General features: G+C 54.5%; 1 protein-coding gene across 1 annotated transcript in view; it reads left to right on the top strand.

Annotated features, from left to right (window-relative positions):
* The first annotated feature begins 1,416 nt into the window (after positions 1–1,416).
* Positions 1,417–10,867, top strand: part of Man2a2 (mannosidase alpha class 2A member 2) — a 22,350-nt gene continuing 12,899 nt past the window's right edge. Inside the window, exons 1-15 of the mRNA XM_021206882.2 lie at positions 1,417–1,622; positions 1,794–1,991; positions 2,966–3,115; positions 3,802–4,059; positions 4,129–4,273; positions 4,384–4,555; positions 4,945–5,072; positions 5,289–5,462; positions 5,782–5,968; positions 8,318–8,495; positions 8,763–8,965; positions 9,107–9,289; positions 9,435–9,549; positions 9,760–9,827; positions 9,972–10,137. Of these exons, the coding sequence (XP_021062541.1) occupies positions 2,984–3,115; positions 3,802–4,059; positions 4,129–4,273; positions 4,384–4,555; positions 4,945–5,072; positions 5,289–5,462; positions 5,782–5,968; positions 8,318–8,495; positions 8,763–8,965; positions 9,107–9,289; positions 9,435–9,549; positions 9,760–9,827; positions 9,972–10,137 (2,109 nt within the window). The 5' untranslated portion in view covers positions 1,417–1,622; positions 1,794–1,991; positions 2,966–2,983. The remainder of the gene's footprint in view (positions 1,623–1,793; positions 1,992–2,965; positions 3,116–3,801; positions 4,060–4,128; positions 4,274–4,383; positions 4,556–4,944; positions 5,073–5,288; positions 5,463–5,781; positions 5,969–8,317; positions 8,496–8,762; positions 8,966–9,106; positions 9,290–9,434; positions 9,550–9,759; positions 9,828–9,971; positions 10,138–10,867) is intronic.

Raw genomic sequence — 10,867 nt, 5'->3', positions numbered from 1 at the left:
TGTGTGTGTGTGTGTGTGTGTGTGTGTGTGTGTTTTCAGTCACTTTGGCACATATGTGGGAGATCAGAGGAGTCCTTTCCTTCCACTACATGGACTCTGGAGATCAAACTCAGGTCATCAGGCTTGGTGGCAAGCATCTTTACCCACTGAGCCACCTCACTGGCTTCTGGGTTGCTTTTCTTTTTATTTTGAAACACGGTCTCACCATGCCGCCCAGGCTGGTCTGGGACTCACCAAGATCTGCTTTATCTATCTTTCTTGACTGCTGAGGAGCTGGGTTCTGGCATGTTTTTATAAGGACAAGATAATCTGCTTCCTAAGGGCTCTGCTTTCATGAGTTAATCTTAATCTCAGAAAAGCCCCACCTCCCGATATGGTCAAATCCGGGGACAGAACTTCAAGATGTGAACCTGGGGTTAGGGGTAGTTTACATCAGAGAGTAATATTTGTTTTGCTATGTAGCCCAGGCTGGTGTCCGTTCTCTGGGATCTTCTTGCCTCAACTTCCCAAGAGCTGGACTTTCAGTGGGCAGGGCCAGCTCAGCTCAGGCAGTAATTTTAGCAATCTTTTTTTTTTTTTTTTTTCCCTGAAACAGGATAGCTTCCAACGTGTGGCAATCTGAGACAGGAGGATTTATAGGTGTGTCCCACTACGATCTAGCAAACAATCTTTTTTTATTTTCCCTAAGTAGCTCTGGCTGTCCCGGAACTCAAAATGTACACCAGAGTGGCCTCGAATTCAGAGATCTGCCTGTCTCTGCCTTCCGGGTGCTGGGACTAGGCACGTGCTCCCACACCCAGCCAAACATTAATCGTAAAAGGAAGAAAATTGTGAAGATGTTCGTTGTAGTATGGTGTCTTACGCTGTAAATCAGAAACATGGATGCTCAATACACCTTTAACCGTATGGTATGCATTTCGCCCTTAGTGTCAGGAAACCCAGAGCCACCCGGAAGGCACAGCACCTGGGGGGGGGGGGGCACTATCGCTTTGACTAAGAAACGTCACTACTGAGCCAGGCAGGGAGGCCGCAAAGCTCCGCACGGTTTTGCCTTTTCTGCTCCAGCCTAAATCTTACTCTTGGAAGACCAAGAGAAAAAACAAAAAACAAAAAACAAACAAAAACCAAAAACCAAAAACCAAAACACAACAAGAAACAGTGGTGCGGCCCTGCTGGGGTTCCGCCACTCCCGCCCTGCCGGGTCAACGGCTGCCCGCACAGCCGCCCCGCAGCCATAGCGGACCCCGGCACCGACCCAGCGGGAGGCGACCGAGCCGGGTGCCAGGGGGCGCTGCGGAACCCGGCGGGGGGCGAGGCAGCGGCGGGACCCGGCACTAGGGGACGCTGCGCGCGGTCCCCCGCGCCCCTCCTCCTGCCCGGCGCACCGCTCGGCCCCGCGGAGGCGGGAGCGCGGGAGCACAGGCGCGGGGCGAGCGCAGGGAGCGCGCGGCGGCTCTGGCCCCCGCGGGAGCGCGGCTGCGGGGCCGAGCAGGGGCGGTGGGTGGCCAGGCGTCCGTCTTAGCCTGCGCAACTGCCCGCGCGCGGGCCGCGGTCCCCGGGGATGCGAGCAGTGGCGGCTCGGCCGGCCGGGTCCCGAGCAGCGCGGAGGCCGGCCGCGTACGGTAACGGGCCAGGCGGGGCGTGGGCGAGGACTCCAGCCTGCAGGCCGCGGCCCGTTGCGGCCCCGGGTGCCGGTTGAGCCCCGAGGGCCGGAGGGGGGCTGGGCGGGCTGGAGGTGGGGGTTACATCTCGGCAGGTAATTGCCCCACGGTGACCCAGCTCCTGCTCCCTAGCTCCGCCCTCTTTGGCCGGGACCCAATCTCCAGGGACTAAAAATATTGCCCGGAGGCTCCTGAGCGGAATCGGATCGCATTAAGTAGGACGCAGGCTGAGGTGACAGAGCTTTTCAGCACCAGGGCCCGAAGAGCAGACTCCAGAGAGCGGTCCCGCCCACGCGCGTTCAGCAGCTAGCGTCCTCCCTCCTCCGGCAGGCAAGTGGGGACTCGCGGGCGGTGGCGGCGGGCACTGTGGGTCGTCTCGAGTTGCCCCGTTTCTGAGCCGCTGGGCCGGGCTTCCACTACCCTGGGGACTTTCTGTCTCGCCGCTAGCTTCCTGAGAGTCCCTTTAAAGCACTCTGGAAGCCAGGACTGGAAGTTTTGCACAGCAGGAATCAGTACTGACGGGGGACAATACTAGAACTGGGTTGTGTTAGAAACATGAGCGTTTCTTTTCCTCTAAAAAGAAATCCATTCTGTATTCTCGGAGACAGGATCTGGACCAGGCACTGTTTCCACTGAGTTCCAGTCTGCCCCAGGAGGTCAAAGGGGAGGCGGAGTGTGTGGGTGGGTGTGTGTGTGTGGGGGGGGGTTGTTGCCTGGCTCTCCAGCCTGTGATTGTACCCCTAAGTCAAACAAAATAAAACCTCTTATATTTGTATATACATCTGAAGGGAGGAAACGCGTGGCTTGGGGGAATCCTGAGCAAGCTGTTTGCAATCAGTGGTTTTGTAATGAAGTGTGGGTCGGAGTTGGGGGCTCTGTTATCCCTGTTTGTTTGTTTGTAATGTGTTACATTTATTTATGTGCATGTACACCACAGTAAACGTGCGGCAATCAGAGGACAATTTGTGGTAGTTGGTTTTCACCTTCCACCATATGAATCAAATGAATTGCCTTGGTTGTCAGGCTTGGCAGCGAGTGCCTCTTTACCTACCGCACCTCCACACCCCCCACATCCTGGTTTTTATAGCTTGGGCAGTGGGGAAACAGAACCAGCCCCAAATATATGTGCTACTTGTGTGTTGGGAGTCGTAACCAAGGTTTGGTACTTGAAAGCTTGCTTGCTTTTTTTTTTACCCGGAGTCAAGCAAGTAGGTTCTCCTTGGGAATCCACAGAGCGCATTTGTTAGGAACACCAACAGAAGGAATTTGCATGCCAGAATTACAGGTGGTGTCTCTCCTGCCAGGAGCGTGCCTGGGTCAGTATGAAGCTGAAAAAGCAGGTGACGGTGTGTGGAGCTGCTATCTTCTGTGTGGCCGTCTTTTCTCTGTACCTTATGCTGGACCGAGTGCAGCACGATCCTGCCAGACACCAGAATGGTGGGAACTTCCCCAGGGTGAGTCACGCCTTGCTCTCTTCTTCAAGTGCAAGTCACCTGGGCTCAGGACCAGACCAGAACACACACACACACACACACACACACACACACACACACACACACACACATTGTCTTAGAGATTGGACCTAGAGCCCCCTCATGGGCATGCATGCACGGATCTACAACTGAGATATGTATCTGTAGCCCAGGGACAGTCCTAGGCAGATTTGTCTTGTGGAGATGGATGCCCAAGGGCTGGTGCATGCTAAACACATGCTCTACCGCAGAGCTATGCTCCTAGCTCTAACAGGAAGTGAAAAACAAAAATGCTGAAGGAGGAGGAGGAGGAAGAGGAGGAGGAAGAGGAGGAGAGGAACAAGAAAGTTGTCTTGTGTAATGATAGCCTGACTTAAGTTCCTGGCAGACACTGCTGATTGACCGTAGCATTGCTTTTCCATTAAGCCGAACACAGTCCTCTTCAGCACCGTGCTTGAGACGGGAGGAACATGTAGGTCACTGAGCCTGGGCACATGAGATGAAATGTTTGCCTTCCGTGGGCTTGTGGGCGATGATGCTACTTCCAAGCCAAGTGGATGGGAGCCTGCAGGAGTGGCCTGAGGAGAGGGGAATGAGAGTCACACCAGTCAGGCACCGCCAGTGTCTGAGATGATGCCTTTCTCTTCTTGTTTTTTTTTTCTTTGCAGAGCCAAATTTCTGTGCTACAGAACCGGATCGAACAGCTGGAACAACTGCTGGAGGAAAACCATGAGATCATAAGCCATATCAAGGACTCTGTACTGGAACTGACAGCCAATGCAGAGGGCCCACCAGCCCTGCTGCCCTACCATACTGCCAATGGCTCCTGGGCTGTGCTCCCGGAGCCCCGGCCCAGCTTCTTCTCCATCTCCCCCCAGGACTGCCAGTTTGCTTTGGGGGGCCGGGGTCAGAAGCCAGAGCTGCAGGTAAGAGTTGAAGCTGGCAGGGACCCTCTCCCGCTCAGACGGGCGCTGAGCCACATTCCTCCCCGGCAGATGTTAACCGTGTCTGAGGATTTGCCGTTTGACAATGTGGAGGGTGGCGTGTGGCGGCAAGGCTTCGACATCTCCTACAGCCCAAATGACTGGGACGCTGAAGACCTGCAAGTGTTTGTGGTGCCTCACTCCCACAATGATCCAGGTGAAAGGGCCCCGCCGCGGGGTGTGGGACAGGCTTTCGGATGATAGGCATAAGGAGGGTGTGACTGAAGTATGTGGCATATTGAGGGGACCTGGTGTTGGCTCCCCCAGGCTGGATCAAGACTTTTGACAAGTACTACACAGAACAGACCCAGCACATCCTTAACAGCATGGTGTCCAAGCTGCAGGAAGACCCCCGGCGGCGCTTCCTCTGGGCAGAAGTCTCCTTCTTCGCCAAGTGGTGGGACAACATCAGTGCCCAAAAAAGGGCAGCAGTTAGAAGGTCAGTGGTGGTTGGGAAGTTGTGGGAGGGTCAGTCTTTATCTAAGCCCTGCATGGGTAGGTTGGGCTTGTCTCATTGTGTGGCTGCCAAGCTGGCAGGAAGACTGAGCTGTGGCAGGAGTGGGGAGCTGAAGGTCTGTTAGTGTGCAGAGAAATCAGAATGCTCAGGGCATGAGGGAGAAGCGTGGGACCTCTGCCTCTGAGCACCGAAGGGGGTCCTGAGATAAGCAACCAAGACAAGGCCGGGCGACCTGCAGGGAAAGGAGGCTGAGTGAGCATCATGTGGGTGAACTGGCTAGCAGAGGCCGCTGCGTGCAGTCCCCGCCTTCCTCTGGCCGCTGGGACCAATCGAAGGGTCCCCGCCCCATCCCAAGTGTGCTTCATCCTTAGGCTGGTGGGAAACGGGCAGCTGGAGATTGCGACAGGCGGATGGGTGATGCCCGACGAGGCCAACTCCCATTACTTTGCCTTGGTTGACCAGCTCATTGAGGGACACCAGTGGCTGGAGAGAAACCTGGGTATGTGCAGGCATGGGAGCTCAACTCTGCCCCAGAGCTGGTGTGGGGCAAGATGCTGTGAAGTCCAGGGGTTGGCAGGGAGTCAGTTGTTCCTCTCTAGGCTCCTGCAGCCGTCTGATGGGCAAGGCAGGAGCTGGCCTCCCAGGCACTGAGAGGCCAGGGGCCAGCCAGTCCCCAAGGTATTCAGGGGCCTTTGACTTCTGTGCCATGCCTTAGGTGCAACCCCACGCTCAGGCTGGGCAGTGGACCCCTTTGGACACAGCTCCACCATGCCTTACCTGCTGCGCCGTGCCAACCTGACCAGCATGCTGATTCAGAGGGTGCATTATGCCATCAAGAAGCATTTTGCTGCCACTCATAGCCTGGAGTTCATGTGGAGGCAGATGTGGGGTAAGGCAGATGTAGGGGCACGCATGGGTACTGTAGCAGTGGAGTCATGTTGACCTCTGCTGGCTTCTGTGGGCACATCTCCCGCAGGAACTGTGGACCTGGGAGCCCCATGCCCTATTGCCAGTCTACACACATGCACATCTCCTGCAGGAGCTGTGGATCTGGGAGCCCCATGTCCTATTCCTAGCCTACACACATGCAACCTCAGTGTCTCTCAGGGCTGCCTACAGGTGACATGAACCTGCACACCTCTGACGTCCCTTTGCCCAGCTCCTCAGGCTGTCTGCCAGGGGCTGACCCTGCGGTATGTCTCCTGTAGATTCAGACTCCAGCACAGACATCTTTTGCCACATGATGCCCTTCTACAGCTACGATGTTCCGCACACCTGTGGCCCTGACCCTAAGATCTGCTGCCAGTTTGATTTCAAACGTCTGCCGGGTGGGAGAATCAACTGCCCTTGGAAGGTGCCACCCCGGGCTATTACAGAGGCCAACGTGGCAGACAGGTACCTGCTGTCAGTCCTGCTTGGGCCAGGTGCCGGGTTTTGGGTTGGGGTTTTGAACTATGTATGGTCTCGCTGTGTAACCCCAGCAGGCTCCAACTCCATCCTCCTGCCCCGGTCTCTGGGGTCCACACGTCTTTGCTGACACACCCAGCTGGTGTTGACATTTTACTCCAAAGAGGAGTTAGACTGAAACCTGGTTTCTGGTTTTGGTTGTGCCACATGGGACTGCGTGGTGCTGACCATACCTGGAGACAAGGGCAGACTCTGGGGGTGAGTTCAGGCCAGAGTCTGCAGTAGTGACTCCTTAGCTCTTCCCTGGGAATGGGAACGGCAGAGTGGCGCTAAGCAAACATCTTTCCCAGAATGCTTTACTTCCCTCCGTGAGGATGTCCTAACAGACTTGGGAAGCATCCCCCGCCCCTGCTGGGTTGTTTTGTTTTGTTTTGTTTTGATTTTCATTTTATTTTATTTTATTTTTTTAAGATTTATTTATTATTGTATGTAAGTACACCCCAGTAGAGGACGTCAGATCTCATTACGGATGGTAGTGAGCCCCCACATGGTTGCTGGGATTTGAACTCAGGACCTTTGGAAGAGCAGTCAGTGCTCTTACCCGCTGAGCCATCTCACCAGCCCTCGTTTGTATTTTTTGCTTTTGTTTTTGAGATAGGCTCTCTTGTATTCTGAGCCGGCTGGCCTCAAACCTGCCTCCAGTTCCCGAGTGCGAGGGTTATAAGCATGCCTTGCCACACATCCAATTATGCCCAGACCAGAGGCTTGTGAGTGGGTCCTGGGTGGGCAAGCACCCTACCACTGAGCTACATCCCCAGCCCTGAACAATTCTTTCTCATCTTCCTGAGACAGAGTCTTACTGTGTAGCCCTGGCTGACCTGTAACTCACTCTGTAGACTGGGCCGGCTTCAGCTCAAGGGGCCTGCCTGCCTCTGCTTTCCAAGTGGGCCGCTGGGCTGGGCACCCACCCTAAACAGTTCTTACTGAACAGCTCGTACACTGGGACCCTTTCTTGCAAACTCCCAGCTGTCGTCCTTCAGTGGACTCAGGTTCTCGGGGTCAACTCTAGGTCAGGCAATGGGCCAAAACCTGATCAGATCTGCCCAGTTCTGCCAGAGAGCCTCTACCCTGAGAAAAAGGGTCTGTCCCTTTGGAGAGACTAGTAAGGGACTTCAAAGCTGTCACTGTGACTAAAATTAGACTCCTATAAAAATGCTGGTTTACATCCGTAACAAGATCTGACACCCTCTTCTGGAGTGTCTGAAGACAGCTACAGTGTACTTACATATAATAAATAAATAAATATTAAAAAAAAAAAGTGCTGGTTTAGGGTGATCTAAATGTGAGGGTGTAAGATGTAGCAGCAGTCGAAACAAGCACTGAAGGCCACTTTTCTGTTTGTTTGTTTGTTTAATCTCTTGTCATATATCTCTGGCTGTCCTGGAACTCACTCTGTAGACCAGGCTGACCTCAAACTCAGAAATTAAAGGCGTGCGCCACCACTGCCCGACTTTCTTTTCTTTTCTTCTCTTTTTTTTTTTCTTTTTTTGGTTTTTCGAGGCAGGGTTTCTCTGTATAGCCCTGGCTGTCCTGGAACTCACTTTGTAGACCAGGCTGGCCTCGAACTCAGAAATCCGACTGTCTCTGCCTCCCAAATGCTGGGATTAAAGGCGTGCACCACCACGCCCGGCACTATAGACTTTCTATGTGTGTTTATGAGAACTTTTGTCACTAACTTCTTCCCTTAGAAGGAAGGATTTATGCTCCATGGAAGTACTTCTTTATGTGTGGGGACTAAAGGTGTGCGCCACCACGCCCGGCCTTTTCTTTTCTTGAGACAGAACTTCATTATGTCACTTTAGCTGGCCTGAACTTGCTGTATAGATCAGGCCAGTCTCAAACTCACCTGCCTCCCAAGGGCCAAAGGTAAAAGCAAGCAAGCGCCACCAGGCATAGTTTGCATGTGCGCAGACTCACATTTGTGGGTGCATATGCGGGTCTGTGAATGTATATGGTGATCCAAGGTTAGCATCTGAAATTTTCCTTGGTGTCTTCCCACCTTATTCGTTGAAACGTTTTCTCAGTTGAACCCAGTGCTCATCTCTAGTATTGGCAGCTTGCTCTGGGGGTCCTGTCCCCACCCCCTGAGTGCTGAGACTACAGTCCTGTCACCATGCACACTGGCATTTATTTATAGGTTGGAGGGGAGGGTGCCTAAACTCCAGTCACCACACTTGTGTGGCAAGTACTCGATCCACTGAGCCACCCCCGCAGCTCCCTCACTGGTCTTTTAAGTCTGGAGCTTCATGTTGGGCCTGTGACCATCTCCATTTCCAGGGCAGCCCTGCTCCTGGACCAGTACCGGAAGAAGTCCCGGCTGTTCCGAAGCAACGTCCTCCTTGTGCCACTGGGTGATGACTTCCGGTATGACAAGCCCCAGGAATGGGATGCCCAGTTCTTCAACTACCAGCGGCTCTTTGACTTCCTCAACAGCAAGCCTGAGTTCCATGTGCAGGTGGGGGCACACATACACAGGCCTGCGGGCATGAAGCTACAGAGCTCCCTCCCTGGCCTTCCCTAACAGCCAGCCCTGCTGCTGAGGGCTCCATTGTCATTCCCGAGCAGGGTTTCTAGGCCCAGAAGAGCGGGCACACAGAGGTCCTGCCTTTTGCTAGACAAAGTCGTCACCCCTGTCTTCACTTGTAGCACTGTAGGATGGATGTGTGGCCAGCGTTCCCAGGAGGCTCTGTAATTGATAGTAGGTCATTCTGGGTCCCTACAGGCCCAGTTTGGGACCCTCTCCGAGTATTTTGATGCCCTGTATAAGAGGACAGGAGTGGAGCCTGGTGCCCGGCCTCCCGGCTTTCCCGTGCTGAGTGGGGACTTTTTCTCCTACGCTGACCGGGAGGACCACTACTGGACAGGCTATTACACCTCCCGGCCTTTCTACAAGAGCTTGGACCGGGTCCTAGAAGCCCACCTGCGGTGAGACTTGCCCACCTCCCCTTGCTGAGTTAGGAGGGGCTGGGTAGGAGAGGACCCCTTCAGTGTGTGGGTGGCCCGTGGGTGGCCCGTGGGAGCGACGCTGGCTAGAACAGGAAGGCTCTGACTTCTTTCTCTGGGTAGTGGGGCAGAGATTCTATACAGCCTGGCTTTGGCTCATGCCCGCCGCTCTGGACTGGCTGGCCAGTACCCGCTATCTGATTTTGCTCTTCTGACGGAAGCTCGGCGTACACTGGGCCTCTTCCAGCACCACGATGCCATCACGGGAACCGCCAAGGAGGCAGTAGTGGTAGACTACGGGGTCAGGTAGGAGCCAGCCCGTTTCCTTCACCATGTCATAGAGCGGCTACGTGGGTGATCGGGTGGTCGGCTGCCGAGGGCTGGTCCTGTCGGCAGAGCAGACGGCCTCCCTGTGGCCATCTTCTCTCACGTCCTCTCCTGCTCCCCGCAGGTTGCTGCGTTCCCTGGTCAGCCTCAAGCAGGTCATCATCAATGCTGCCCACTACCTGGTGCTGGGGGACCAGGAGACCTACAGCTTTGACCCTGGGACACCCTTCCTCCAAATGGTGGGCCCCCCTCCTACCTCTGTTTGAGAGATCCTCTGGTGTGGGTGGGTACTATCTCAAGAGCTGCTAGAGGTGGGGCCCGTTCCTTTTTCCCCCTTTCTTGTTTTGGGGGTCCTAGTTCCATGCTAAAGGTGGTTGGCCTGGACAGGCTGGGGTGGGGAGGAGGTTGAGCGTAGTCCTCATTCTTCCCTCCTGCCCACGACTTTGCAGGATGACAGCCGTGTAAGCCACGATGCCCTGCCCGAGCGCACGGTGATCCAGCTGGACTCCTCACCCAGGTAAGCCAGGCCTGGTGAGGTTCGCAGAGGCACCTCCACCCCAGCGCGGCCCTGGGGTCCCAGTGCAGAGGCCCCTTGTTCCGGCGGCAGCCTCTGCCCTTCTGCCGCAGCAAGCTCCTGGGTCAGCCCAACTTCCACCCACAGGTTTGTGGTGGTATTTAACCCGCTGGAACAGGAACGGCTCAGTGTGGTGTCCCTGCTGGTCAACTCGCCCCGGGTACGCGTCCTTTCAGAGGAGGGCCAGCCCCTGTCCGTGCAGATCAGTGTTCACTGGAGCTCGGCCACAGACATGGTCCCTGATGTCTACCAGGTGAGGCAGGGCACAGCCCTTTCCGATTGTCAGTACCTCTCCTGGGGCCTCACTCCCCATGAACACCTGCCTCTCACTCCCCTGCTGTGCCCTGCTTACTCCCTGGGATGGAATCAGGTGGCCAGGGAGAGGCGTTGCCCAAAGGACAATCACTATTGGGATTTGAGTGTCCTTAAAAGGATATCGAGGACAGTGTGGTAACAGTTACAGCCAAGACAGCAAGCACCCTCAGCCGCTCACCCAACAAGTATTTATTGTTCACTTCGCTGTGATGGGGTCTTGTCTCATTCCTGGCCTTAAGCTTCTAGTGAGGATTTAGTGTGTTGACTTATTATGTATTTATGAAAAATAAATGTTCAGATGTAGTTCATGCTAGGCTCTGCTCTAAGTGCTTAATTATTCAATGAATACTTGAATTTTTTTTTAAAGATTTATTTATTTATTATATATAAATACACTGTAGCTATCCTCAGACACCCCAGAAGAGGGCATCAGACCTTATTACGGATGGTTGTGAACCACCATATGGTTGCTGGGATTTGAACTCAGGACCTTTGGAAGAACAGTCAGTGTCAGTGCTCTTAACCTCTGAGCCATCTCTCCAGCCCCGAATAATTGAATTATTATTAAGCTCCCCCACACTGCAGAAAGCCAAGTGTGGAGGCACGGGCTTGTAACCTAGCACTGGGAGTGGAGGCAGGGGAATCAGAAGATAGGGTCAGCCTTAGCT

This window comes from Mus pahari, chromosome 1 (genome assembly GCF_900095145.1).
Source record: "Mus pahari chromosome 1, PAHARI_EIJ_v1.1, whole genome shotgun sequence".
Lineage (NCBI taxonomy): Eukaryota > Metazoa > Chordata > Mammalia > Rodentia > Muridae > Mus > Mus pahari.
The sequence above is the reverse complement of the archived record's forward strand: the minus strand, read 5'-3'. Positions and strand labels throughout refer to the sequence as shown.